The 26,027-nt window shown below is 36.9% G+C and overlaps 2 protein-coding genes across 4 annotated transcripts; one reads left to right on the top strand and one right to left on the bottom strand.

Moving 5' to 3' along the window:
* Positions 1–46: 46 nt before the first annotated feature.
* On the bottom strand, positions 47–6,302 carry ITGB1BP1 (integrin subunit beta 1 binding protein 1). Of its 3 annotated transcripts, none has more exons than XM_005014097.6 (7): positions 6,166–6,302; positions 5,337–5,437; positions 4,454–4,532; positions 3,597–3,733; positions 2,578–2,670; positions 640–789; positions 47–430 (listed from the first exon to the last, which is right to left on the bottom strand). In XM_005014097.6, exons 2-7 carry the CDS (start codon positions 5,406–5,408, stop codon positions 359–361), a joined length of 603 nt encoding a protein of 200 aa, XP_005014154.1. In that variant the 5' UTR covers positions 5,409–5,437; positions 6,166–6,302; the 3' UTR covers positions 47–358. The 3 variants fall into 3 exon arrangements, with proteins under 3 accessions (XP_005014154.1, XP_012949843.1, XP_071892525.1); XM_013094389.4 differs by having other exon boundaries at positions 6,176–6,291; XM_072036424.1 differs by having other exon boundaries at positions 5,769–6,168.
* Positions 6,210–25,403, top strand: CPSF3 (cleavage and polyadenylation specific factor 3). Its single transcript, XM_027455210.3, has 18 exons — positions 6,210–6,341; positions 7,027–7,090; positions 7,786–7,883; positions 8,538–8,666; positions 9,620–9,797; positions 10,845–10,934; positions 11,903–12,053; positions 14,313–14,488; positions 14,828–14,986; positions 15,702–15,848; positions 16,461–16,613; positions 18,512–18,620; positions 19,373–19,471; positions 20,570–20,664; positions 21,175–21,262; positions 23,183–23,252; positions 23,846–23,942; positions 25,116–25,403. Exons 1-18 carry the CDS (start codon positions 6,271–6,273, stop codon positions 25,215–25,217), a joined length of 2,076 nt encoding a protein of 691 aa, XP_027311011.1. The 5' UTR covers positions 6,210–6,270; the 3' UTR covers positions 25,218–25,403.
* The last annotated feature ends 624 nt before the right edge of the window (positions 25,404–26,027 follow it).

The following is a 26,027-nucleotide window of genomic DNA, read 5'->3' on the forward strand; positions in this document are numbered from 1 at the left end:
GCAGAACTGCATTTTATATTAACAAACCAGTTTTAAGACAAAAAGATAGAAGCAAGTGTCAGTTTTATTTTACATTTTTACAATATTGACATCAATATACAAAACAGATTTAGCAAAAAAATATCATGTTAAATACAAACGTCTGTAGTCCTGGAAACTGAAGGTGGAGTAATTTCTTCAAGTCACGTTTGGGGAATGACAAAGTACCATGTACAAGGTTGCATGGCTCTTTTTTGCACAGCAAGTCTTTTCTAAGTTCATGTGTGGCTACAGCCAGTCTGTGGTATCACAAAGGAGCCCCGTTTCTTCCTCGCACAAAGGCCTCTTGTCCTACACGGTCACATGCTGCTGAAGAAAATCAGGACTTCTCCGACATTAAAACTGAATCAAAGGCTGTAGATAGCACTTTGCAAATAGCTTGTGCTTGCTCCTGCAGTGCATAAACACAGGCACGTTAATACTTGCTGAAGGACTCCTAAAATTCTCAAAACTCACTTAAAGCAGTTGTTTAGCAGAGAAGCAAAATGGAGTAGTTTGATTTTGTGTGGGAAGCTGTTTGCAGTGAACTCTTTTGAACAAGCCAGTTGTTCAAAATGAAAATACTGATACCTGAATTAAAGACTGCAAGCAAACTCTTACCAAACTATTGCACTGATAAACCCAGAGGCTGCATTCTTCAGACGCTGCATCTGTTGTCTTCAAAGCCAGTAAACTCTTCCCTGCTCCCAGCCCATCATCGTAGCAGACCATCCGTACAATTAAATAGAGGGCATGCCTGTGTAACACATCCTGAAAACGTTCAGGAAATGAGAGTTACTGTGGAGCACTGCGACAGCTGTTTCAGTCCTCTGCACATTTTGATCCACTCTGACAGAAGAATACTTCAGGTTTATTTACAGGAGAAAAGTACTCCTTGGTAAAACCATAACTAAGATTTTTAATTAAGAATTTATTCATTTTTTTTAACACAATGATTTAACACAATTTTAGCTTTAATTTTTGCTTGAGTTGCATTTGTATGTGCTCTGTATTCCTAGCCATATTACCAAAGCACACATTTGCTTCCCACCTATCCCCAGTCACCCTCTGTACTTAACCTGCCTCTTGCCACCTTATTGCCTGGCAGCAGGTCTGCTTTGAGGAAGAAAGTTTTATGAAGTGTACTTCTTGCTTTATTGGCAAGTTCCACTTCCGAGCTTGGCCGTTCCACACAGAGATTTGTCAATGATGTCATTTGGTACACGGTTTCTGCAGACCAACCCTACAAAGCCCTTCTTAAGCTCTCCTACCCAACTGATGACATTTATCTGCTTTATTCCAGTCATACTGCTTCTAGGTCTGCGTATGAATGCAGAGAAAATAACCTTTCCCTCTTGGAACTGTCTGAAAGAGAGTTAGGTGTACTAACACTGAAGGACAAATTAAATGTCAACAGTGGCACATATGCAAAAAGCCAGGATTTGGAAAACAGAATGCAATGCAATAAAATGCCAGCTCAAGCTAGCTTAATCACATAAGGCTTTATCAGCTTGTGCTTGCTTTCAGCTCAAAGCCAGAAGAAAGAGAATGATGAACAAAAAATCTTAAAAATACCTATTTGACCTTTATCAGAATACAAAAGAATGGTAAGTAATAATGTGACCCGTGTTCTTACTGAGAATTAAGAAATTAGGAGGCCAGCAAAAACAGAAGTGTGAGGACCAAATGCTATACTTCCTCCCAGGTATTAGGAAACAAGCGTTTTATTTTCTGAAAGGAGCCTTTCAGGCCCTCTTCAGAGTATTCAGCTATTGAGCAACGCTATCCACCGCTCTCACACTTGAGGCTTTTATGATCAGGCATTGCTGGGTTGTTGATGGGTCGTGACTTTGTAAGGCTGAGTATTTTAGTAGCTGGGGCTCTGAGGGCAACCAGAAGGAAACCACATGACTGCAACACAGAGTTATACACAGGCAACTGGAGGGCCCTGGGGAAGAGACCGGCTCTTTATTTTTAGCGAAACAGCTATCTGAAGTGCACTAAAGGAACATAAAGCACATGGAGGAAATAATGCAAACAAAAAATGGGCTTGATCAATAAAGTGAAATTACATGGTTTTCGTGCTGGAGTGAGCTCACACTCGTGGATTGGCAGCACAAGGCTGCAACTTTGAAGAAGAAGACAAGATGCTTTTTTCAAGGATGCATTTTTCTTTTCCTCCATGCTAACAGGAATTGAATTACTAACTCAGGCCCAGGAACCTATGGTCTTGGGCACCAGTAATGTCCTTTTCCCCACAGGCGAGGATGGCAGAACAGCCACAGAGAAAGACGGGCCCAGAGAATAAAAGCCTTCTTGCTTTTTGGCTGATGCTCTCTGTCAAAAGGAATGGATTCACATCAAAAATCCAGCAAGGGAAATACAGAGCCCTAAGGAGATATAAAACAAAGTGGTGCTGCTGTGAGAGCTTTTTTTAAAAAAAAACAAAAAACACTTGCTTCAGGCCAGAAGTGACATCTTGGTCACTGGGATTATCTGTCAGAGAAATAAAAGAAAGCACTTTTCAACTCTCCCCAAAGTTTGCTGTGAATCACTTACATACTGATCAGATGTTGAAACTTTAATGCCGTATTTGGAAACTCCCATTATAAACTCCTCTTCACCTGGAACAAAAGGTAACTTTCCATCTTGCTTTGGAGGGAAACAAACAAAAGCCTTTAGTGCAGACAGAAGAACACAAACAATGAAAATACATAGCCTAAAACGTATTTATTTGTACTTCAGTCCGCTGGATTTGCAACATCACTACCCATGTGTATCTTAGTGTCTGAAGTCTGACATTCTTGCATTTGCCCCATCTCTTTACGTTATGTGAAGCACTGCATGAATCCAGAAAGGAATTTGTCATCTGAGGTGGGTGGGGAGCTTGGCCCTGTTACCCTGCGCTGACCCTGGGTGATCCTAGTTCCACGCTAGCAGCACTTTTGTGTTTGGCTGTAAAAATAGTTTCAGATACTTGAAGTGTCAAGCTGCTGTCAGATAAACAGACATTCTGTGCTTGTAAGGGTACAAACCATCAGCTGCCTAACCAGGACATCCAGTCACAGCCTTTGTACAAAAAAAACATACAAGCAAACAGTACGGCAAGGATGACCCAAACATTATTCAGGTTCTATAATCATAGGTTCATAAGCAAATGTAAGCAGAATCTGACATCTTCCTCTACAGGAAAACTTACTCTGTAGTACTGGTGAAATTTGGAGATATTCTTTGCTTTATTCTATTCTATTCTAATCCTAATTGTGCTGAAAATGAAGCAACAGCTTTCAGGTGGGACACTCATTCCATAACAATTCATGAGAAGGATCTTGGCTCTGAGTCTGCTTCTTCACAACTCCTTTTGGGTGCATCATCCCAGATACACAACAGAAGGGAATGGAGTACAGCTTTTGAGATCATAGCACAGTGACTGGGATATACTTTTTAAATTAAGCTATTTTATTCTAGTAAGTATAAAACTTGTAAGGCAAGATGTTAGACTGCATGATAACATGAAAAAAATACATCTAAGTTTAGGATGTTCTAACAATGTTGGTATTCTTTTGTAATGTACTTACCTGGGCAACATCTATGTAGTTTATCAAATCCAGTGGCCCTTCTAGATTTTTGCTCTCATTAAATTTCAACTTTTCAATGGCACCAACGTATTTAACCCTGAATTCTGCACATGTATCAGAATTACTATTGCTTTGTCCTGCAACAAAATAAAACAGCCATCCTGAAGAGCTCAAGAACAGTAATTCTTTTCTAATTAGCGTTAGTGGGGCTAACTTACTCAGTTCCTCAATTTTTTGCAGACTTTCCAACACTTCACCTCATCACAGTATATTAAAACCTCTCTTTAATGAGCTGGCCTGGGTTGATTCAGAACAGCCCTTGGTAAAAACAATTTTATATGAGTCCAATAATTTTATATAAACATATAGACTTGTTTATACTAATTCTGATTTGCAGTTAACAACTTTAGTCAGAAAACACAGAAAAACTGATTCTACTTTTATATAAATATGCCTTTAAATAAACTGTTTGATCAACCATACACTGTGATCTGGTAATCAAGAACAAGTAAAATCAACTCCTATTTCACTTGTTTCAGTGCAAATGCAAGTTTTTAAGAGCATGAAATACAGTTTCCCAAAAAGTTATATCAGATTTGTGCTGTATAAGACTGCTAGAACAGCTGATTTTTTCTTAGTTAGACACATTACTTTAAAAACAATGATTTAATACTAGATGACTCAGTACTAGATACTTCAGAAGCCTGAAGTTATGCATGCATAAGTCAACAGGCTAACAGATTCATTCCATTATTAAAAATACGTACTTCAACCTTTTTTATTTTCTGCTCTCATAGATAAATACATACAAAGTTAGTTTTGCTCCATACATTGCTGCTCAAACTCTGATTACATACCTGAACTTTTTGTGGAGTCTGTATCTAGACTAGCCACAGTACTAGACCTGGAAAGTCCTCCAAGACTGGAATCTACAGACTAAGAAGAAAATAAATGTCATCAGAAAGCTACTGAGAACATACTAGCAATTCACTTTTAGATGCCCTGCCTGAACTCTTTTTTTTTTTTTAAATAAATTAATATTTATATTTCAGTTACCTAAGCAGCACTGTTAAATGGGAAGAAAAAAAAACACCCTATGCTTTTCCTGAAGTTATCTTTCTGCCTCATTGTAGGTTAGATCAATATATATTCAGCAGAAACCCTTTAAAAGTCCACAAATATTTCAAATAAGGTGGAAATAAAAGAAGAAGAGAAAATGAACCTTAAGGTTATGTCCAGACTTTTCTGGTACTGCATCTTAACTTGAAGAAATTGACAACTACATGCTTGTCACCAATGCTTGAAATAACATAGCGGTGCAAGGGGAGTGAAACGGCACCTTGGAAAATCCAGAATATTCAACTGATCATTCCAAAACCTATCAGACAAAATGAACACATTATTTAAAATGAAGAATAGCTTTTAGAGATGCTGAGTAACCAACTAATACTGAAGAACAAACTCACTCTCAGTGCCTTGCACCAGGCACCTTCTTAAAGGCAGTATTTATCACTAGAGAACAAGTGTACTACTTTTTCTTCCAAACCTTAGTATGTGCTGCCAGAAGAAGCTCTTGGGGGCTTCAGTATGGAAATAGCAAGCAGTCTTTAGAATACAAGGGCCTTATAACATGTACTTTATGAAATCACATCCTAGTATCGGTGCAAGCGAACCACTCAGCAGCCACCTCATAACAGGTGAAAGTTTTGGCATAAAGATCAAACACCAAATTCAGCTTACCTTGCTTTTAGTACTGATCTCACTGCTTTGTGAGCTGCTGCTGCTGTGTCGTTTTTTTCCTTTTCTGAACATTTTTTCATAATTGGATCAATAAGGACGCTCTAGGTAGCAGGAAAGATAAAAATTAAACTCTGGTATCATCAAGGAAAAGAGCTGCTTGCAAACACCACACTAACTGTATCCAAAGCATACAAAACCCAGAAATCACTAAGTTAGCAGCTCTAGGAACGTAAGCAGGAAAGTTCTTGGTGTTTTTAATTTGTGGCTGGGAAAAAGTCCCTCGAGATCTCTGCTCAGACTTCCCCATTCCTCTGATCCACCCCAAATGCTGCTGCCTAGCTTTGAGAGCTGCTGGACTTTTTAATCTCTATAAATATACACTTTATATCAATAACACATATAATAAATATGGATATGTAAAAATATACTCACATAATATGCACATATAATAAACACACACATACAAATATGAAGATACACAGAAACGAGACAAAATTGGAAGTGTTTTTCCCCACTCAGAAGCATCAGATGATTTTATCGCTTTAAAACACAGCTTAATTGCCTTCTTACATGCATCCCATGCAACCCTACCCCAAAATTACACCTCAGTTTCAAACTTAAAACCCAACAAACGCCGAGGCCCCCAGCCCTGAGGAACAACCCGGGCAGCACTGCCAGGGGCAGCCCCAGCTACCCGAGGCGCTCCTGAAGGCTACGGCAAGAGTCACCCCAGGCTTAGTGCCTCAGGGGACGCACGGGCAGCCCCCCAAAATCCTTTTTTCCCCTATGAGCCCCCCAAAAACTCCCTTCTCGCTGGCAGCCCCCTCACCTCGCCTCACCTCGCCTCCGGCGCCGCGCAGCGCCCCGCCCGCCGGGGAAGGGCGGCCGGGAGGAAGAGGAGGAGGAGGAGGAGGAAGAGGAGGAGTGAGCGGCCATGGCGGCGAAGCGGAAAGCCGAGGCCCTGATCCCGGCGGAGGAGAGCGACCAGCTGCTCATCCGGCCCCTGTGAGAGCCCTGGGGCCGAGCCGAGCCGAGCCGGGCCGGGCTGAGCCCCGCCGAGCCCCGCCGCTGGCGGGTCGGGCTCCAGGCAGCCTGAGGGGAGGCGGGGGGGGTCCGGCCCCAAAAGGGCTTTTTGGGGTTTCCCTCTCGGGTTTTGGTCGCTTTCCGACGGGCAGCGAGCCTGGAGGCCCTCCTATATCACCTGGCTCACGCTAGGAGGATTGCATCCCTTCCTCCTGCAGCTTGGAAGCAGCTCATCCCTCTACCCTTTACGCTTCAACAGCAAGCCCTTCTGTGGGCTTTAACTCGTTATGTATATAAATATTTTTTCCTCTGCTAAAAATGCCAATACAAGGTGTTCCACGGCACTGTCCCAAGACTAATTTGTCCCCAGTAGTTTGTTCTTGTAGCAGCTTTTCCATGTGTTATGCATCTCAGTGTTGTGACAGACAGCTGCGCAGTAAACACAAGGAGGCCAAAATCATTTCCCCAAACTAGGGATCTTTTTCCTCCTGCAGTATTAAATAGTCTATAACTTACTCTGAGATAATTTCCTGCTGAGATACTTTAAGTGTCTAAGCTTAATCGTACTCTGCGGTCATTATTTCAACACAGAAGAGTGATCCCCCAAAAGGCACCTGTATAGGCTGTGTGTTGTTTGAGTCTCGGTAACACTGATGTCCTTTTGCAGAGGTGCTGGCCAAGAAGTAGGAAGATCATGCATTATTCTGGAGTTTAAAGGAAGAAAAATAATGGTAATCGCTTCATGAATGGATTTGTCACACTCTCGTCACAGTACTTTAGGTCACGAAAAGATGTTACAGGTTAAATCCAGTTCTTCCCTGAAGTCAGCCAGAAGAGGCAGGTTTTGTAGCTTTCTGAACAATGTAGCATATATGATAGCAGGCACTACAAGGTTTGTCCTGTAAAATAAATCCATATCCCCAACAGAATGTGGGTGTCTGAAGTATGAGTTCTGAAATCTGTGTTTGTTAGGTTTCACTGGAACCTAAGGGTGCAGGTGTGTGTAAGCAGCCGTGTGTAAACACATACACGGTCTTTTCCCCCTTTTCAGGTGTCTTCTCAGAAAGTAACTAAAATATCTTGCAGATACCAGTTCTGTATATTCAGGTAGTGTTGAAGGGTGGATGAAAGCTTGCATAGGTACAAAATTATATACAAAGAATGGAGCCTTTTAAAAGGTGATTCCCCATGGAGATAAATCATTCAGAGAGACACCCTAGATGTGGTATCCTATACTAAAAGCAGTGTTTTTTTCTGAGTAATGCTAAATTCTAATTACTAATTTCTTGTAATTATATTTTAGGTCAGAATGGAAGAGGGTTTTTTAATGTGTTTTGTTAGAGGGGGCGGGTTGGACCAGGTGACCTGCAGAGATCCTTTCCATTTTCAGTCAGCATTAACTTTTTTTTTTTTACTTTTTTTTCAGCTCGATTGTGGCATCCACCCTGGACTGGAAGGAATGGATGCTCTTCCTTACATAGATTTGATAGACCCTGCTGAGATTGATCTCCTCCTAATTAGTCAGTAAGTTGCACCTAGAAGAACAAATACACTGAGGTCATGGTCTCAGCCACACTCACACTTGTAGGTTGAGAGGCTGAAATTAGGTGTTACATAGATGGTAGCGGCATGGCAAAATTTTAGTTTCTAACTTTTTTTAAATAAAGGATGTTCAGTCACTTTTGACCATTGTGACAGCTTCTAGAATGAATTTGCTACTAAAAGACTTCTGAAAATTATTGTTTGTTGTTGTTGTTGTTGTGTTTTGTTTTGTTTTATTGTCTCTGTATGAAAACTTTTAAATGTTTGTTTTGCCTGTATCTCAAAAGTAATTCCTTAGAATATGTCAAATTAGAAGTGTGACCAAATAAATTTATTTAAAGTTCATGTTTTAATTACTTTTTCCCACTCTAAATTTCTGTGTAAATTAAAAAAAAAAAAAAAGTCAGTTCTAAAATTGTATGGGCAAAATCTTCACAGTTAATGGCAAATTTCCTGGGTTACTCTTACCTTTTCTCAGTTGTGTTTCCAGTTTCTGATGTACAGGATATAGACCAGCAAAGTTAACAATGAGGTTGACAATTTTCATGATGTTATGTCAATATGGTAAAGCAGTGAATTATATGGTAGCGTTGTGTACGGGTAACATATTAATGGGATTCATGTGTCTATTTTAAGTTTCCATTTAGATCACTGTGGAGCTTTACCATGGTTTTTGCAGAAAACAAGTTTTAAAGGAAGGACGTTTATGACTCATGCCACAAAAGCTATTTACAGATGGCTTCTTTCAGACTATGTCAAAGTCAGGTGAGCTGTCCTGTTGGTTTTCTCTTTAACTGCTGATTTATTTCCCCTGTATACCCAATGGGAAACTTAAGGTGAAACTGCCAAACATGGCTGGATGAACCTGGGCATTGCCACTAGTAGCAAGATTAGAAATAATGAATCATCTTACTGCCTCAGGGATGCTGTGTCTCTAAAATAATTTCCTATCAATCAAAATAAAATTTTACCTTGTTTCCTCTTATTCTTTTCATTTGCCTTATTTGGACCTTGAATCTATTAGTGTCTCTTTCCTCCACTCCCATCTGTTTTTCTTTACCCATTCCCTCTCTCTTAGTTAATTGCTCTTATTTGATCTTATTTAATGACAGTATTTTTTTTCTTAAGCTTTGCAGAAGTAGTGAATTTTAAGCCCCTAAAGATATAACTCACTCTTCAGGACAAGGTCAAATTAAGTATTAGACCTAGGCAAAAAGGTACAAAGAGTGTTGCTATTTGCATGGTGGTTTTTTTTTTTTAAAAAAAAAAAAAATTTTTCTCCCCCTTTGTCCGTTAACATGTCTTGAGCACATCTTTACTATGTGAATGCAGTGGTCCTGAGCTTATCTCAGCTCAGCAGATTTGGGTCAGAAGTCTGATAAACAATCCTTTTGTAACTTGTTTATTCTAGGCAAATGGGAAAAGTGGTTGGGGTTGCTTTGTTTTTTGAGGACTGATATATGCAGAGCAGATCCTAAACTGCAAAGACTGTTATAACATGGCCTTTAAAGAGACATGTTAACTCTACTGAGGTGAACTATATTAGAGTTCCTGGACTTAATTTGTAATTTAGAAATGTGTCTAATGCCATGGAAGCATGACATTTCTGAATGGGAGTCTTATTCTCAATGGTGAAAAATCCAGGAACGTTTTTTTTCAACTGCTGTATAACCTAAGCTGGTAAAACTAGCTGATATTTAGCCATTTCATTTTTCCAGTAATATATCAGCAGATGACATGCTGTATACAGAAACAGACCTTGAAGAAAGCATGGACAAGATTGAAACCATCAACTTCCATGAAGTGAAAGAGGTGGCAGGAATCAAATTCTGGTGCTACCACGCAGGCCACGTTCTGGGAGCAGCCATGTTTATGATTGAAATAGCTGGTGTGAAGGTATTTTCTTTTTGCTACACAGTTGAAATCAGGCCTGAATTCTAATGTAATCATTAAGTATTATTGTCCACCAAGCCTCGCTGCTATGGTTGGAGCTGTCAGGCAGGCTTGGGCATGCAGGTGGGAAGCCTTGACTTGGAGCATGTCTTTTCTCATTGATTAAAAGGAGCAAGTGACATTTGTATATTGAACCAGGTAATAATTTGGGGTTTTACAGGAGTGAGTTATGTCTCAGACTTGGAATCAGTAAATGTGTGGTTTTCCTTGCTGGTCTGCTGATACCTGAGGCAATCTTACTGAAGTTGCCTTTTAGTAAAAGCTATAAACTGGAGGCTTTTTCTAATTCTGATTTACCGTGTCTGCCCATCTGGGTACGTAAATGGCCTTTATCAAAAGCACTCTAATGCTAAAGTACCTAAGAAAGTACCTGTTACTTGTAGACAAAGAGAGATTAAATAAATTATCTATAATCATAGGCAGCTCTGTGTCAATGCCAGGTATGCAAAACTAATCTCATGAATTGGAGTTCAGTAGGATAATCACCACCAAAGAAAAGCCTTGAAGAGGGAAGAGAGGCCCCAAGGCTTGCTCTCTGGCAGGACTTTGTCTGTGGTTTATAATGCTTGAGAATTCCAGACTTAATAAATTTTAAAAACTTATTGGTATAACATGATCATTGTGTTTTGAAAATCTGTTTGACTACAGGCTTTTTGTAAGCATCAGAATTTTTTAGAAAGAATTAAAAAAATAGTGGTTATTCCTTGTATTTGCATTCTGATGTGCAAATGCCAATTTATCTACTTTGTTTTTTTCAGGTAGTACCTAGTGTAGTTTTTCATGTCGGTTTGTACTTTAAATGGCAAGTGCATATATGAAAAATGCTGAAAATGACACCTTTATATACCAAATTAGTATGTATATATATATTTTTTAACCTAGTTTTGTTGTAATTAAGGTACTGCCTGAAATACCTTTACTTATTGTAGTTAAAATATATGCTTTTATTTTTATTTTTTAGATGTAACTGCTTCTCTTTGTGTCTCTCAGCTTTTGTATACAGGTGATTTCTCAAGACAGGAAGACAGACATCTGATGGCAGCTGAGATTCCCAATATTAAGCCTGATATTCTTATCATTGTAAGTGTTACAAAATTATTTCTTTATATTAGTAATTACGTATGTACAGGGGTATCAGTAAATTAGAACTGAAACGGCATGAGAAAGACAGTGAAAGTTTAATGGTAGTATGTGACTGGTGTTCAATTAAAGAGTTCTATTAAAGAGTCTTAACATCTAATTTTCATTTTATAATTATTCTGATAATGTTTCATAAGCCTCTGATAACTTTTCATAAGCCTCTAGACGTGTCTTTTCAAGCGATTTACCAAGTTTCAGCTTGTGTTTCCTAGATGTATGGTACAAACTTCAATGTAGACTGATCTTTTTCTTTAATAAATCCTAACGTAAATGTTTTATTTCAAAAGGACCGGTGGGATTTTCTAGAGTAATGCTGAAAATATTTCATTTGTTGTGTCCTGTCTGACTGTTTTCTGTAAATGATAATTATTACATTTTAAATCACATCAGAATCTTGTATTTTATGTAATTCCTGTATTTTAGATTAGGTGTTTCTAAACATGTACCACTAGTGAGCCATGTTAATGTAATAACCTGTTCATCAAAGAAGTGGCAGCATTTTCAGTTGGGAAAATGTGGTAAAATTGAAACCTCTTAAAACGAGCATCAAAATTTGTAGTTCTACCTTTTATTATTTTTATTTTTTTAAAGGATCTCTTTCCAAATTGCTGGTAGGAGCTTGGGGGGAAGGTTATTTATCTTGGTGGAGGAGGTGGTTATGGGAATTTGGAGATGGGAGGTGGTTGATTTTTCCCTTCTTTCCCCTCCCCATTCTGCCCCAACATACTATAAAGCTGAGAACTTGGTGCATGCAATGTAATGACACAAAAATGGAAGTCCTTAACGGTAAAATGAAAGTTCTGTTTCTGCACGGTAACACCAGTGTTTTTCTGAATTTTATTGGATTTAGAGAAGATCAGAAATTAGTCTGTGTCAGTGCTTTTAATACCGGGTTTCTCTGTATGTAGGAGTCCACCTATGGTACTCATATTCATGAGAAAAGAGAAGAACGAGAGGCAAGATTCTGCAATACTGTTCATGACATTGTAAACAGAGGAGGTAGAGGTCTTATTCCTGTGTTTGCCCTGGGTCGAGCTCAAGAGCTACTTTTAATTTTAGGTATGTATCTTTCCAATTTCTCTTAATAAAAGGCAAATAAAAAAGGAGAATGTTTTCACGTGCAGTTTTTCCAGTATATGAATTTTTAAAACATAATCTCAGCAATTTTTCAGTACGCTAACTACTTGAGAATATGTAATATTGTTTGTTCAAATGTAAAATTAAAAATAAAAATCAACCACCCAAGAAGCCTTTTCAAAATGTGTTTATAGTACAGGCAGTTTGGCTGCATGAGGTAGAAAGGAGACCTAGAAAGGAACAGGTAATTCCACAGTAATACGTGCTTAACCTTCAAATCTTGTTGAACTGGGATTTCAGCAAATGCAAAATATTACCTTAGATTGCAAAGTTAGTAATCAAAACATGACTGTTCTATTTCAAAAGCTTTGCTAAAAAGAGGTATGCTTTCTTCCAAAATTTTACTATTTTTGCCCTTTAATTCACAAACCAGCGTGAAATCTTTTTAGGAAAAGCTGAGAAGACCATAACCACAGACACTTCTAGCATTTCTAAAGTGTTAACCACAATGGGAAAGCAAATTAGGGTTTGGTAAGAAGAGCAAAATGGAAGGGAAAAATTATACGTGGTCATAATAAGCTACTTCACATAAAAGATAGAAATAGTTGTTGTAAGGCACTTCAGATACAACAACTTTTAACGTATTTCCAGGCTTCTGTGCTTCCTTTTAGCACAATTTGTACTATGATGTTTAACTAGACTTTTTCTTGTGCAATTGCTGTCAGAATCAAAAGATAACTACCTCAAACTTAAAATGCTTATTTTTAGAGGTGTTAAATCTAAAATGTTACCTACAATACTTGATTTTTTTTTCTTACTTTGCATTTAAGTTTAGATCAATGTGAAAAGCTGGTATTTGTTTTCAAAATGTATTATTGGTTTATTCAAATGTTAATAAGAAATTTGGATCTAGGCATAGTGTAGTAGTCCATGTTGTATAGTAGGATTATTCTTAACGATCAAGGTACTTTTTTATTTTTTTATTTTTTTTAAGAAAAGAGGTAAAAGCTGAACATTTGAAACCTCATGTAGCCATTAGTTTGGAATTTGTTGGTCTTTCCTTGCTGTGTGTAGATATTAAAGTGCCATTCTAAAGGAAAGCTTGGAAGTACATCTACTAAAGCTAGACACGCAATTGGATGCTTAATTAGGTAGAAAATAAAATTGCATCTCACATGCCTACACAACTGAACCTGCAGGCTTCTGTGTTTGTATTCCTTCCACATGTGTCTAGCAAAAAATAAGATACTGTGTTATGATACAGAGATGTATGATGATGGGTGCAGTCTCTTGATAATAAAGTAAATCCTACTGTTGGCCATCGTTTCACTTTTACGTTTGAGCTTATTAAGATATTCATGGCAGAGAGCTGTTCTGATGTACTCTGAAAACTTGGTCTGCAGACCAAAGCTGTTAAGTTAAAGCTGTATCATTTAATGTACAAATACAGCCAAAAGAGCATACTACTCTTTTGGGTGATTGTTCTGCAGTTTTGCAATATAAATATGTTTTATATTAGCAGAGCTGTACCCAAGTGAGAAAATGAGTTATGCTTGCGTATCTGCATTCAGATCTCTTCTTCATGTTTAGTAAAGGTCATCACTACTGTCGTCATGATAAAAATAAATTAAAAATAAGTGGAGGATTTTTTTTCCTGTTTTTGTTTCAGTTAAGCTTGTAAAATGTAACTGTTGGTGATAATACAGGAAGCCAGGCGTGTAACTGGGTAATCCCTTCACTCCTTGAACTCCCTGGATTTGTTTTACAGAACTTTGATATAGTAAATTCCCACAAACCCATCTATGTGCAGATGTCTCTGGCTGTCAGATATATAACTTATATTTGTCAGAGATATTTAAGCTTTCTTGCAGTGGTGTGGTAGAACATATTTTGTTGTAAAAGTAAATTTAGTGCTGTGTAGTACCACATATTCTTATACCTTGTGGCTGAAACTGGTGATTGACTGGGGTTGGCCAAAAATATTTGAAGTTCATCTCTTTCTTGTCCATTTGTTTGTAGCAGAGTTACCTACATTTGTAGTTGATGATTGATTTTTCTTCTCCAGTAGGCCAGGTGAAAAAAACAGACCGTGATTGTGATTTTCTGTAATAAAAATGATAAAAACATTGCTAAATCTGCTTTACAAAAAGTATAAACACCCCTGAGAAGTATGCATTTTGGGGCTAATGCTGTGTTTGTGAGCTGTTTGATATGTAGGTTTGTTTGTTGTTTTTTTTTCAGATGAATACTGGCAAAATCACCCAGAACTCCACGATATCCCTATTTACTATGCCTCCTCTTTGGCCAAGAAGTGCATGGCAGTTTATCAGACATATGTCAATGCCATGAATGACAAAATCCGCAAGCAAATCAACATCAACAATCCCTTTGTTTTCAAGCATATTAGTAACCTGAAGGTAAGGTTGTCTTATAATAGAGGAAGAATGATGGAGGAGTTCATATTTGCTGAATAGTTTGCATGTGTAGTATCCTAACAGATTAATAGTTACAGGTTTATATCTGAATTTTCTGCTCTCCCATTGTTTAGAGGGCTGGATGAGGGGAGCTTACATCCCAACTTTTCTTCCAATATTGATCTGTATGCTTATAATTTGCCCCTTATGGGCATTGGGAGGAGGAGTTTTCCTATGAAAACCCTTTATTATGAGGATGCTGTGTAATCTGTGAATGTAGGGCTCTACTTCTGTGTTGTTGAAGGATTATGGTAACTGCTGCTGCTGCTGTTTTCCACTTAGAGTATGGATCATTTTGATGATATCGGCCCGAGTGTGGTGATGGCTTCCCCAGGTATGATGCAGAGTGGCTTATCCAGAGAGCTGTTTGAGAGCTGGTGCACAGATAAGAGGAATGGAGTGATTATAGCCGGGTACTGTGTTGAAGGAACACTTGCTAAGGTGAGTTGTTAGCGCACCACAAATTCTTAATACAAACTAGCATGCATGTTGCATTTAAAAAGAATTGGCCAACAGGAGGTGTGTTTATTTGGATTTAGGGAGAAGATTGCTGTTAACTGCACTTTACCAATGAAATATACAGAAAATTTGCATATGGTCATTTCCAGTGATGTTACAGAGAATGAGCTGTTCTAGGAGCAGTTAACTTGTCATGAGAGAGAAGGACTGATACTTTTCTCCATGCTTAGATCTTTGAGAGGGGGAGCCCTAGCCCCAGTGCTAGAGGAGTCAGCATTAAATCTAGCAGATCATGCCTTGTGCATGTTGTGCTGCTGTCTGCTTGTAGAGAAGGAAATCCTTCCTTCCCAATTCTAGCAGCTAAGGGCAACCAGAATGTTTAGCTTTGCCTTTAGAGATAGAAATCAGCCAGTTGTTATAATTTCCATGTAAATTTTAGAGAGATGTATGTGGAGGAAGAATGAACTGCCAGATCTGCTGGGCATGTAAAAGATGAAATTTGTGTTTTGTGCATGTTTTTTTTTTTAATTTTTGACTGTTTGTTTTGTGACATTTTGAGGATTTATTTTCACTTCTTCACATTTAACTTGTCTGTTGATATTATTTTGTTGATACTTGAAATGTAAAGCTTTAGTTTTGTAGTGTCTGCAGGAGGTTTTTAATTTTTTATTTAAAGAAGTGCTCTTTTTTTTTCTAGCACATCATGTCTGAACCCGAAGAGATCACAACTATGTCAGGGCAAAAACTCCCCCTGAAGATGTCTGTGGATTACATTTCTTTCTCTGCTCACACAGATTATCAACAAACTAGTGAGTTTATCCGGGCCCTGAAACCTCCACATGTGGTTAGTATACATGCTGCCCATTTCTCCAGAGTGGGATTCATCAAACCAGTTCACAGCCTTGAGTCATCAAGGCCCCGATTGGTGTCTAGCAGTAGCCAGCATCCCTGTCATTTGAGTAATAAAAGGTGAAGACTTTGCCTTTTTTCACTGTGTTACCTTAGTGAAGTAAAGATGAACATGCTCTTGACTGTCTGTATGTAGGAATATCTGGGAATTGTACATTTATTTGTATATGTATATATTTATCTACATGCAAACACAAAAACACAAGGCTAACTTTCATGGTTGAACTGAAGTTAATGCTTCCTTTCATAACATAACAGTGTGTTCATGTACAAAAATTAAATGAAATCTATATAACGTATTCTACTTGTTTGTATTTTTCTACATATAGTGTCGAGGTATTGTGCTTTTGAATAATGTACAGAATTCAAACACAAGCATAGAACTGTGTGAAACATTAGTTCAATTATTCTACATATATTATGGCATCATGAAATGCACGTTTTCACAAAGATTAAGTACAGGATGGCAGTTTTAGATAATTTGCTTGCTAAACATGTCTGGTTGGGAAAATACCTTATGTAAAAAGGAAAATTGTCTTTCTTACAGATTTTAGTTCATGGTGAGCAGAATGAAATGGCCAGGTTGAAAGCAGCATTGATACGGGAATATGAGGATAATGATGAAGTTCATATAGAAGTTCATAATCCTAGGAACACCGAAGCTGTGACATTAAACTTCAGAGGAGAAAAACTTGCCAAGGTATAAAATTAGCATTTTCTTATCTGTACAAGAGTATTTTTCTCTGGTTTAAAAACTAAATCCTTTAAAATTCTTAAAATTCTTTCAAGATCCTAATTTAAATTGCTTTTGTATTGCATGTGTTTTACAGGAACTCATTGTGTGAATGTTACTGGCTGGTTTTTCTTTTAGTTTTGTGGGGAGAGAGTTGATTTTTTTCATTTTTGCTAACCTAAATCTATGCTGCTATCGACAAATCTGCTAGTGCTTTCAGTCCCATCATCCCAATCCATTTGCTGTATGATCCAAAACAGCAGTCCTCGATTTTCTCCCAACAAAGAACATCAATTCCAGTCATGTTAGAGCGCTGAATTCTGTGCATAAATAATGTAATAGATTTCATTTACATTTCAGGAAGACGCTGTCAAACACCCATTCCATCTATACGTACTAGAAGAGAATAATTGCTTTGGCTGAATTAAATAATTACATGCTTGACTGTAATCAGACATTTAGAAATGCTGTCTCTAGATACTTTAATCAGTGAGACAGCTTGTAAAATAAAATCCTTGTAAAAAGGATTGTCTGGCAGAAGAAAGTTTGTAGCCATGACTGTGCGGTGTATTTTGTAAAATGATTTTTTTTTAAAGCAGCTAAAAGACAATATTTTACAAGTTTATATGCATGTGTTCTTAGTAGCAATAAATGTAATGCATTTAAACTACTATGACAATATTTTGTAATACAACCTTTAAATATAACAACAAAATCTAAATACTGAAATAAGTAGAAGCTAATATGTACAAGAAATTGTAGAGAAATCTATGTTAATTGAACTACATTCTGCTTCTAATCAGAATCTAGTTTAGATCCTTCAAAGACGACACTTTTTTGATGACTAGTCCCTAATAGCCAACTTCTATTAGACTCAACTGAATTTAACATCAGTTTTCTCATGGTACATAAGTTTGAAGGAAAAGTGATTGAAAAGAATTAACTGGTATTTAATAAGAACCTAATCTTAACTCCTTATAGTCAATGTCAAAAATGGCACTGGTGTTACTGACAGGCAAAATGTCACAGTTTAATTTATCAAGTACTTATTAGCCTAGAAGTAGAACTGGAACATAGTGCATGACTGCTTTGTGCAGTGGAGTTACTTGTAGATAACGGGGACTTGTTATTATAGATCTGAACTCCAGCACAGCCCTAAGATGAAGGATCAAGGTGTTAATTGTCTACTAATGACATCTTTGGAGCAGGGTGCAATGCGCTGCTGTGCACAGGTAGCTACCACACTGGCTGGAGCGCTGTGCTGAAAAGAAATCGGCTCTTCCCCGGGGTTCTGTGATAAAAAATTCTGTACAGTGCAATTCGTCTTTTCTGTTTGTGAAATCTGTATTCATAAACTTTGATTTGAGCCTTTTCAGTTCTCCTGAGGGAGTCCAACTTTCTTGTCAAAGCAGGACCAACTACAGCAGGTGGCTTAGAGCCCTGCACAGTCCCATTTTAAAGGTCTCCAATGTCTACATAGCCTTTCTGGGCAGCCTGCTCTGGTGTTCAGCTACCTCAGGGTGAAAAAATTCCAGGTTTTTCCTAGAAATATGTAAAGATTAGAATGGCATTTCTTCTCACTGGGTAACAGTGCTCATCTCTCAGTTTGTGTGAAAACTAGGAAGCGTTATTGAAAATTAGGACACCTGGCTATTTCTGGGAGTTAGTTACGTGACCAACATTTTATTGTGTTACATCCCAGAATGTTTGTTGTCCGTGTTTATGCTGACCTTCCTTTATTTTCAGAGTAATTCTACACCATGCTTGTTTTTTTCTGAGGAACCTACATTTCATCTCCGCAGTTAACTTGAAGCTATGAAAACTTCAGGTTGCCTTGTTCCACTACATGCATTTTTTCTTTCCAGGTAATGGGCTCTTTAGCAGATAAGAAGCCAGAACAAGGACAGAGAATTTCTGGAATCCTAGTTAAAAGAAATTTTAACTATCATATCCTTTCTCCATGTGACCTCTCCAGTAAGTAAAGAGAGTGATGTGCTTAGTGGGCAATTGAAACTAACTGTATCCTTCTGTCATTAAAACACATACAGCACTGTTTATTTTTCCTGTTCTTTTTGTGTTGAATAAGTAATTAGTGGACACCTTAGTTTTACTTCAGCTTAGTTTTGCCTAAGGTACTAAACTGTCGAAGTGAGAAGGCATTCAATTCATTGTCCTCTGAAGTTTAAGATCTTTTCTGTCCTTTCTCTGAAAGTGGAGCAGCAAAATTGTTGTCTCCTACTTACTTAAAACTTCTTCCTATGTTTGAATGTGTATCATAGGTACCAGTAAGAGCAGAAGTGCACCTTGGTCAGTTGTCCTGCTCGTTTCTAAAATGTCATTAATTCTTAGCATAAAAACCAGGATACTGTGAAAGTACTGCATATTTCTCCTATGCTGTATGTTGCTATATAAATTGATTTATTCTCAAAACAGAAGAGTAATTAAATGGAGTAGTAAGGTCAAAAGAGCTGAGGGAAAGCAATTCTGCTGTCCTAGTTCATTGCCTGTAATGCATATGATAAAAAGCTTTTGCTGGTTCCTTAACTGCAGATGGTGTATTTATCTCACAGTCTCACGATATGCTCTACAAACTGTCCTTTTCAATCCTCTTTCTTAAATGTTTTGGTGATTATTTGGAATTATTTCACTATAGTGACAACTTTAGTTTTTTTAGGAAGCAGTTTTAAAAGCTCGTTTTTAATACATTCTTCTAAAAAATCTTTCAGATTACACAGACTTGGCTATGAGCACTGTAACACAGACACAAGCTATTCCATATACCGGCCCTTTCAATCTCCTTTATTACCAGCTACAAAAGCTTACTGGTGCGTATTTGGGAAGAAATGTTTGTGATTTATGGTGGTCAATTTTTAAAAGAACTTACAGTCCCCGGGGAACTTCTGAGTGGAAATTCCTTTGCTCTGCCAGTAACTGAAGTGTCACGATTTGTTTTATATTTTAAAACTTTTATTAGATTATGAAGCTTCTGCCAGATCTAGTTCATGAGCATGACTAACCCTCTATAGAGATCCTACTGTAGCTGAAATACAAAATCACGAGCATCTAACAGTATAGAGTTTCAGATGATTTTTGTTTCCAATCAGCCCCCAAAGTGAATACTCTGATGAAAAATTTATTAAATGATTTTTTGTCTTCGACCCCAAAATAGAATGGTTATTGACATCTAATTAATAAAACAAGACAAAAACTGTGTCGTACAGCCTCTTTTGTCCCTCCCCATGAGGGATAAATCGTCTTCTTGGCGATTTTCTGAGTCAGAAGCTGTTTAAATCTGCTACTAGTGTGATCCCCAGTGCCTCTGTCTAGCTTTCTTAAAGCAGAGAGGCAACTCCAGTCCTAGTTCAATAAAGGCACCCACACTTTCCAGGATGCTTTCCCAGATTTGAAGCTCAGGATTCTTCTTTTCGTGGCAGTCACCTAGTGACAGAGTCAAATTCGTTTCCCCAGTAAAGAGATACAGTGAACCTGTATTCAGTTCTGATGCTACCTCACATAAAAATGCTTTTGTTTCACATTGAATAGAGTGAACAATGGGTTATCCTTTAATGGTAGAGTAGGAGCTGTTTAGTCCTGCAAATGGTGCACTATACCTCTTTTTTTTTCCTTTTACATTGGTGTAAAAGGAAAAATTTTCCTTTTACATCAGTGTACTGAGGCAGTCAACTATAAGAATCCAGAACAAATAAAACGGTCAATAGTACATATTTATAAATATATATATTATTTTTTTTAAAGGGACAACAGAACAAATAAATCTTTCAGGTGAGGGAAGAGAGTATGCACTCCAGGCTTAGAAATGCATTACAGACACCCTCGAAATGACCTGTTTTCTTATGCAGATAAAATTGGTACTGTTCTCAGTATAATTTTATCCTTGCTAACCACTTGTTGCTACTTCTTAGGTGATGTAGAAGAAATAGAAATCCAACAAAAACCAGCCCTGAAGGTTTTCAAAAATATTACTGTGATCCAAGAACCAGGCATGGTAGTCCTTGAGGTAGGCACTGGTGGGGAAGAAACAAATCCTCCCTTTTCTGTAGAATAGTACCGTATTGATGCCATGCAGGATTAAATGTTTTAAGTAAAGTTTCCCTTGAGCTATGGCCCTGTGTTGATGCATGTGTTTCACTTGGCAAGTTTCTTTTTTTATTTTTTTTCCAGTAGTTCAAAATTCTAATGGTAGATTCAATGTCCTTTTTTATTCAGTGAATAGTAATTGGAAATTATGTCAGATGGTGTTCTCTCCTTTCCCTACAGCCCCTAGTTGTGTTAATTAATAACTATTTCATAAATGTGTTCAGAAACATTCAGTGGCCTGAATGTTTCATGGGAGGTTACTAGAATATATCAAGCTACAAGTAGTTAAAAATAATAAATGTATGAGAGTCATTTTAAGCTAGAATTCAGGGAAAAAATAAAAGAATGCCATGAATGTTGATTCTGTGTTGCATTATTCATTCAGCCCAAATAATATGCTCACATATATATTTTTTTTTTTATTTTCCAGTGGGTGGCAAATCCTGCTAATGATATGTATGCAGACACCGTGACAACAGTGATACTGGAAGTTCAGTCAAATCCTAAAATACAGAAAGGTAGCAAGTTTAGTGTATGTTTATTTAACTGAGGCTTTCTTCTTAATTTTTGATATCAAGCTAAAGGGATGTCATGCCTTGTAATTGATTTTCCATTATTGTCCTTCATCTCATTATGAAACTTCTTCAGATTTTTTGCTACTTAAATACAGAATTACAACTTGACTTTCTTTATTTGTAACACATTCGTGTGTTGAAACTTTCTTTTATACATCAACTTACATGTATAGCTGACTATGGAAAAATGCAACCTTACTCTTTGTTTCTTTTTTTGTATATAAACTATTTAAACTGCATAATTGCTGATAGACATTGAAATATTTCAGTTTCTTATTCAAAAGTTATGGTTACCATCCATGAGTAGTATTCCAGTGACCATACAACAGAAAGAGATAGATAGGTTATGCTATAAAAAGTCTGACAAATTTCACAATTACACTTACTAAGACCCTGTAACCACGTGGTATTAGGGGGTAATGGTAGTGCCATCAGATACCAAGTTTTGCTTTGCTGTTCAAGAATGAGAGGAATTTTGTTGGGATTACCAGTGATAACAGTTTATATTTTTTTGTTCCACTGTTTTGTTTTTTTGAATATGTATGACACTATGCTAAGAATCTGGAGTGGGTATTGAATATTGGGTTGGCATCCCTTCTATGACATGGAGAATAAATTTTGGCAGCTGGGCAAGACAGTAATAATCCATTTATCAAAATAAAATACTTTTTTAAAAAATTATCATATAGGGTTTAAAATCACTTTTTAAGCCATTACTTGCAATATACATTATTATTTAAAAAGATCTTACAAAGATTATTAAATTCTGCATTTGTGTACCCTTGCTCTCCTTGTGAAGTAAGTAGCAGTTGAGTATACATCTTAGAGAGGTATTTACTTCGGATTTGGATGAAGTCAGGCAAGCAGAATTCAAAATTATATTCATCGGGTGTTATACAAAAGTATTCGTATGGCGTTAAGTGTTTAGTCTCACGCCTGTCTCAATAAATCTGTTAAAAATTCTTTCTCCTGAGTTGAGAAATTCACACAGCAGTGTGAAAGCAGTTCTTTCACTATTTTTGCATAAAGGTTATACAGTTCACTTGATCTAAGCAAATTTAGAGTGTAATTTTCATATCTTGGTTGTGATTATTTTTAGCATGTATCTTCTTGTCAGCATTTCTAGCCATGCCCTCATGTTCTGATCTACAGAAACAAATCAAAAATATACATTTCATTTTTGGATGGTACTTTAGCTTCTTCATTTTTTTCTATCTTTCTTTATATGACTGAAAATAAAAATAATTTGTTTTGTAATTTTTAAAAAAATTCTTATGGTAATATCTGACTTGGCTTGACTTTTCTACTTTATCTATACAAGTTGGTAGTGTTGATTTTGAAATGAAGTGTAAAACAAGTATCAATATTTTTATTCCAACCTCTGTATGTTGGAACACATTCCTGGAATGTCTGCTTATTACTGCTACTCACATTAGCTCTCCAGTTTTACTTGGTGTTCTCTGTATGCTCCTGGACTCCATGATGCCGTATTTTCCTACAGGTAGAGAAAGTGGAGGGATTATATACAAGTGATGAAAATGGATTACTTTCACTTTTAAATAAAGGAAATGTGAAAAGTAATAAGTGTAAACAATTAAAAGAAAGAGAATTAAAAAGTGAGTATTAGACTTGCAAAGTTTACTATTCTAAAATGTGTTAAGTACAGGGAACATAAATGGAAGTTGAGCACTTCCTTGACTTTTCCATCTTTTCTTTAAATACATTTTCTTTATAAATTGTCTAAATGCATGTGTTTTGCATAGCTTTTAGATTATTTTTCTTGAGAGGAACTAGGTTGTTTCAATTAGCCAATTTTACCTCTCAGCAAATGTCTGCGAAAGTAAGATGACTTTTTCTTTTCAGCTGCCGTGCAGAAAATTTCTAAAAAAGTAGATATGGATTTGTACAGCAAGAGAATGGAGATCATGCTTCAGTAAGTTCACATACATTTTTCTAAATGAAAGTGATCGCTATTAATCATGTGAATGTAATATTTTTTGACTGTTTACGTGTTTAAAGATAGAATTATTTTAAAATAGCCTGTCCAAATTAACATTAGTTAAATTTCTGTGAAGGCCAGGAATTAAGTAAAGGCAGAGGTACTGTTAAAAAAAAAAAAAAAAAGTCCTCAGCATCATTGAAATTTTGAATTCAGGACCCAGCTATTTCTTCCAGAAATGGTTTTTAATTATGCTATGAATGCCTATAAAAAAACATTTGAGATCATGTCTTTAAAACTTATTCTGATGTTTGTTCTGTTACTTAAGTAGAATTCTTATCTCTTTTAAAGGAATCCTTCCCTTTATTTATGATGAGGCTTATTTCAGTAAAATATTTATTGTTATGTGACACCCTCTCTCATAATAATTTAGATCAGCACTTGTTGATTTATCTAAGTGGGTTAAATAATAGTTTCTGAAATGAGATACTCTGCTGTCAAAATGCCTTTGGAAGCCTAAGATTAATGGAAAGAACACAAAAGTTTGCTGTTTGTCCATGTCTTATGTGTATTGGCCTTTGTTTTAGGGATATGTTTGGAGAAGACTGTGTAAGCTCAAAAGATGGCTCTGTTCTGTGTGTCACAGTAGATGGAAAGACTGCAAATGTCTCTCTGGATACTCGGGTATGAACAGTGAAGCACTTTATTTATCTGTACTATGTTCAATAGGAATTATGCTAATAAATATTTTGGTCATCTTGATCCTTTTGTACTTATTAATAAGATATTAAAAACCTGGGTAGCAGTAATATATTCCACTGGAGTAGCTCTTGGGTGCTTTTCTTAGTGATGGCAAAAAATATTTTAAGTGTTCTGCAGATGCAGAAGAAAAGGTTGGTTCCTGCCCAAAATTTCCTGCCCATTTCATAACAATAAAGCAAGATACATTTCAATATATACATAGTACACAAAAAAATACAGCACTGATGAAAAGAGGTCTTGCAATAGAGAAAAAATAAATAGATTGGATAAAAGTGCAAACTGCTTAACCAAAACATTAGGTTTCATTTTTGTCTAATGTTAAATCAAAACTTGTTTAATACAGATCTGAGTAAATGATGGGCTATGTGGATTTTCTTTCCATGTTAACTCTTAACCCAGTGTTCTTACAGTAGCTTCCTAAGATGGTCTAAGAAATCGAGAAGTTACTGTCTTAGTGCTTAGAAAGTCCATGGGATTGTGAATAATATTAGCATGTAATTGCTGCCCCTCGCTTTTGAGAGAGCAGGCACTTTGAGTGTTGAGGAACTTGCATGTTTGGATGGGGCATCCATAATTTCTCTGTGGATACTTTTAAAATTGTTATAGTGATAAAATAATAATGTTTGGGTTCAACTGTAATGGAAATGTTACCTCGTGTGGGAACATCAGTGTGGAGGTGGAGTACTGGTACCAGTATCTCTGAATCACCACATTTCACAATATTAACCTAATACAATGGGGATGAATTCACAGATAAAATTAAATCTGCAAGGACTGAACATTGTGTGGTTTTATTTGATTTTGAATCAAATGCAATCTATGGGACTTGAGGCATTTCACACAGTAGTTTTGAAGCAAATGACTAACAAAACATGAAATTAATTTTCTTGTTCTGTAGCAAGACTTCAATAAGTCTTCACTGAACTCTTCTACATGGTGGTGGACCATTTAAAAATAGCACCACTGAAAACTCTAAAGAACTTTAGTTTTAATTCGCATAGCTACTCTTTCCTTTCCCCTTATCACCATTCCTGATATTCTGAAAAGGAATATGAAGTGCTAATTTTCCTAACTTACTTCTTTTTTTATTCCCAGACAGTTGACTGTGAGCCAGGAAGCGAAGATGATGACTCCCTTCGTGAAATGGTGGAACTCGCTGCGCAGAGGCTCTATGATGCCCTCAGCCCAGTACACTGACCTCTGTAGATAAACAGTTCAAATTTATTTGGACTCTTTTTTAAAAATAAATAAACTTTTTTCTTCGGTAAGACAAATGCATCAATTCTGTGACTGTGAAACTGCTAAATTATTTCAAATAATGGGTGACCAACATTATATCAACTATATTTGTACATATAGTTCACAATAAAATTAGGCAAATTATGCATATGCTCCTTTTTTCTTACATGCACATAAAACAAATAAGAAAAAATTATTAACCTGGTGTGGACTGACATGCCTTCTAAATGTTGAATTACAGAAAGAGTTTCACATTTTTGGAGATTGATTAATATTTGCAGGATAAACTGGATGGTTTGAGTTTGCAGAGTCAAACTTTGATATTATTTTGTTCCTGTCAGGGAAGCTTTTACCTGCATGCTTGTATCTGCTTGAAATCAAGGGGGCTTGAACACATTCCAAATGGAATCCAGGTTTGCATAGTGAGATTATCTGCAATTTTAAAATTGTGCATGTTTTAAAACATTGCCATTGACTCTGCTGGATGAACAACAGAAGCTTCAAGAGAAGTCAGTGCTTGGGACCTGGTAACAGCCTGAAGTGCAAATGGTCCTGTCACTTTCTCAGACAGTCAGCATGCATCTGCTCCTGCTGATGGTCCTGTAACTCAGCACTAGTGAAACAATGCTCCTGGACCAAAATGAAAGAGGCTATTGGAATCTGTAGGGTGTAGGGAAATTCAAACACAAATGTGATACTCTGAGTCAGCTGGGGTGGTTGTCAGACAGCAAATCATGTTGAAAGAACAGATTTTCTCTGGTACACATA

This window comes from Anas platyrhynchos, chromosome 3 (assembly GCF_047663525.1).
Source record: "Anas platyrhynchos isolate ZD024472 breed Pekin duck chromosome 3, IASCAAS_PekinDuck_T2T, whole genome shotgun sequence".
Lineage (NCBI taxonomy): Eukaryota > Metazoa > Chordata > Aves > Anseriformes > Anatidae > Anas > Anas platyrhynchos.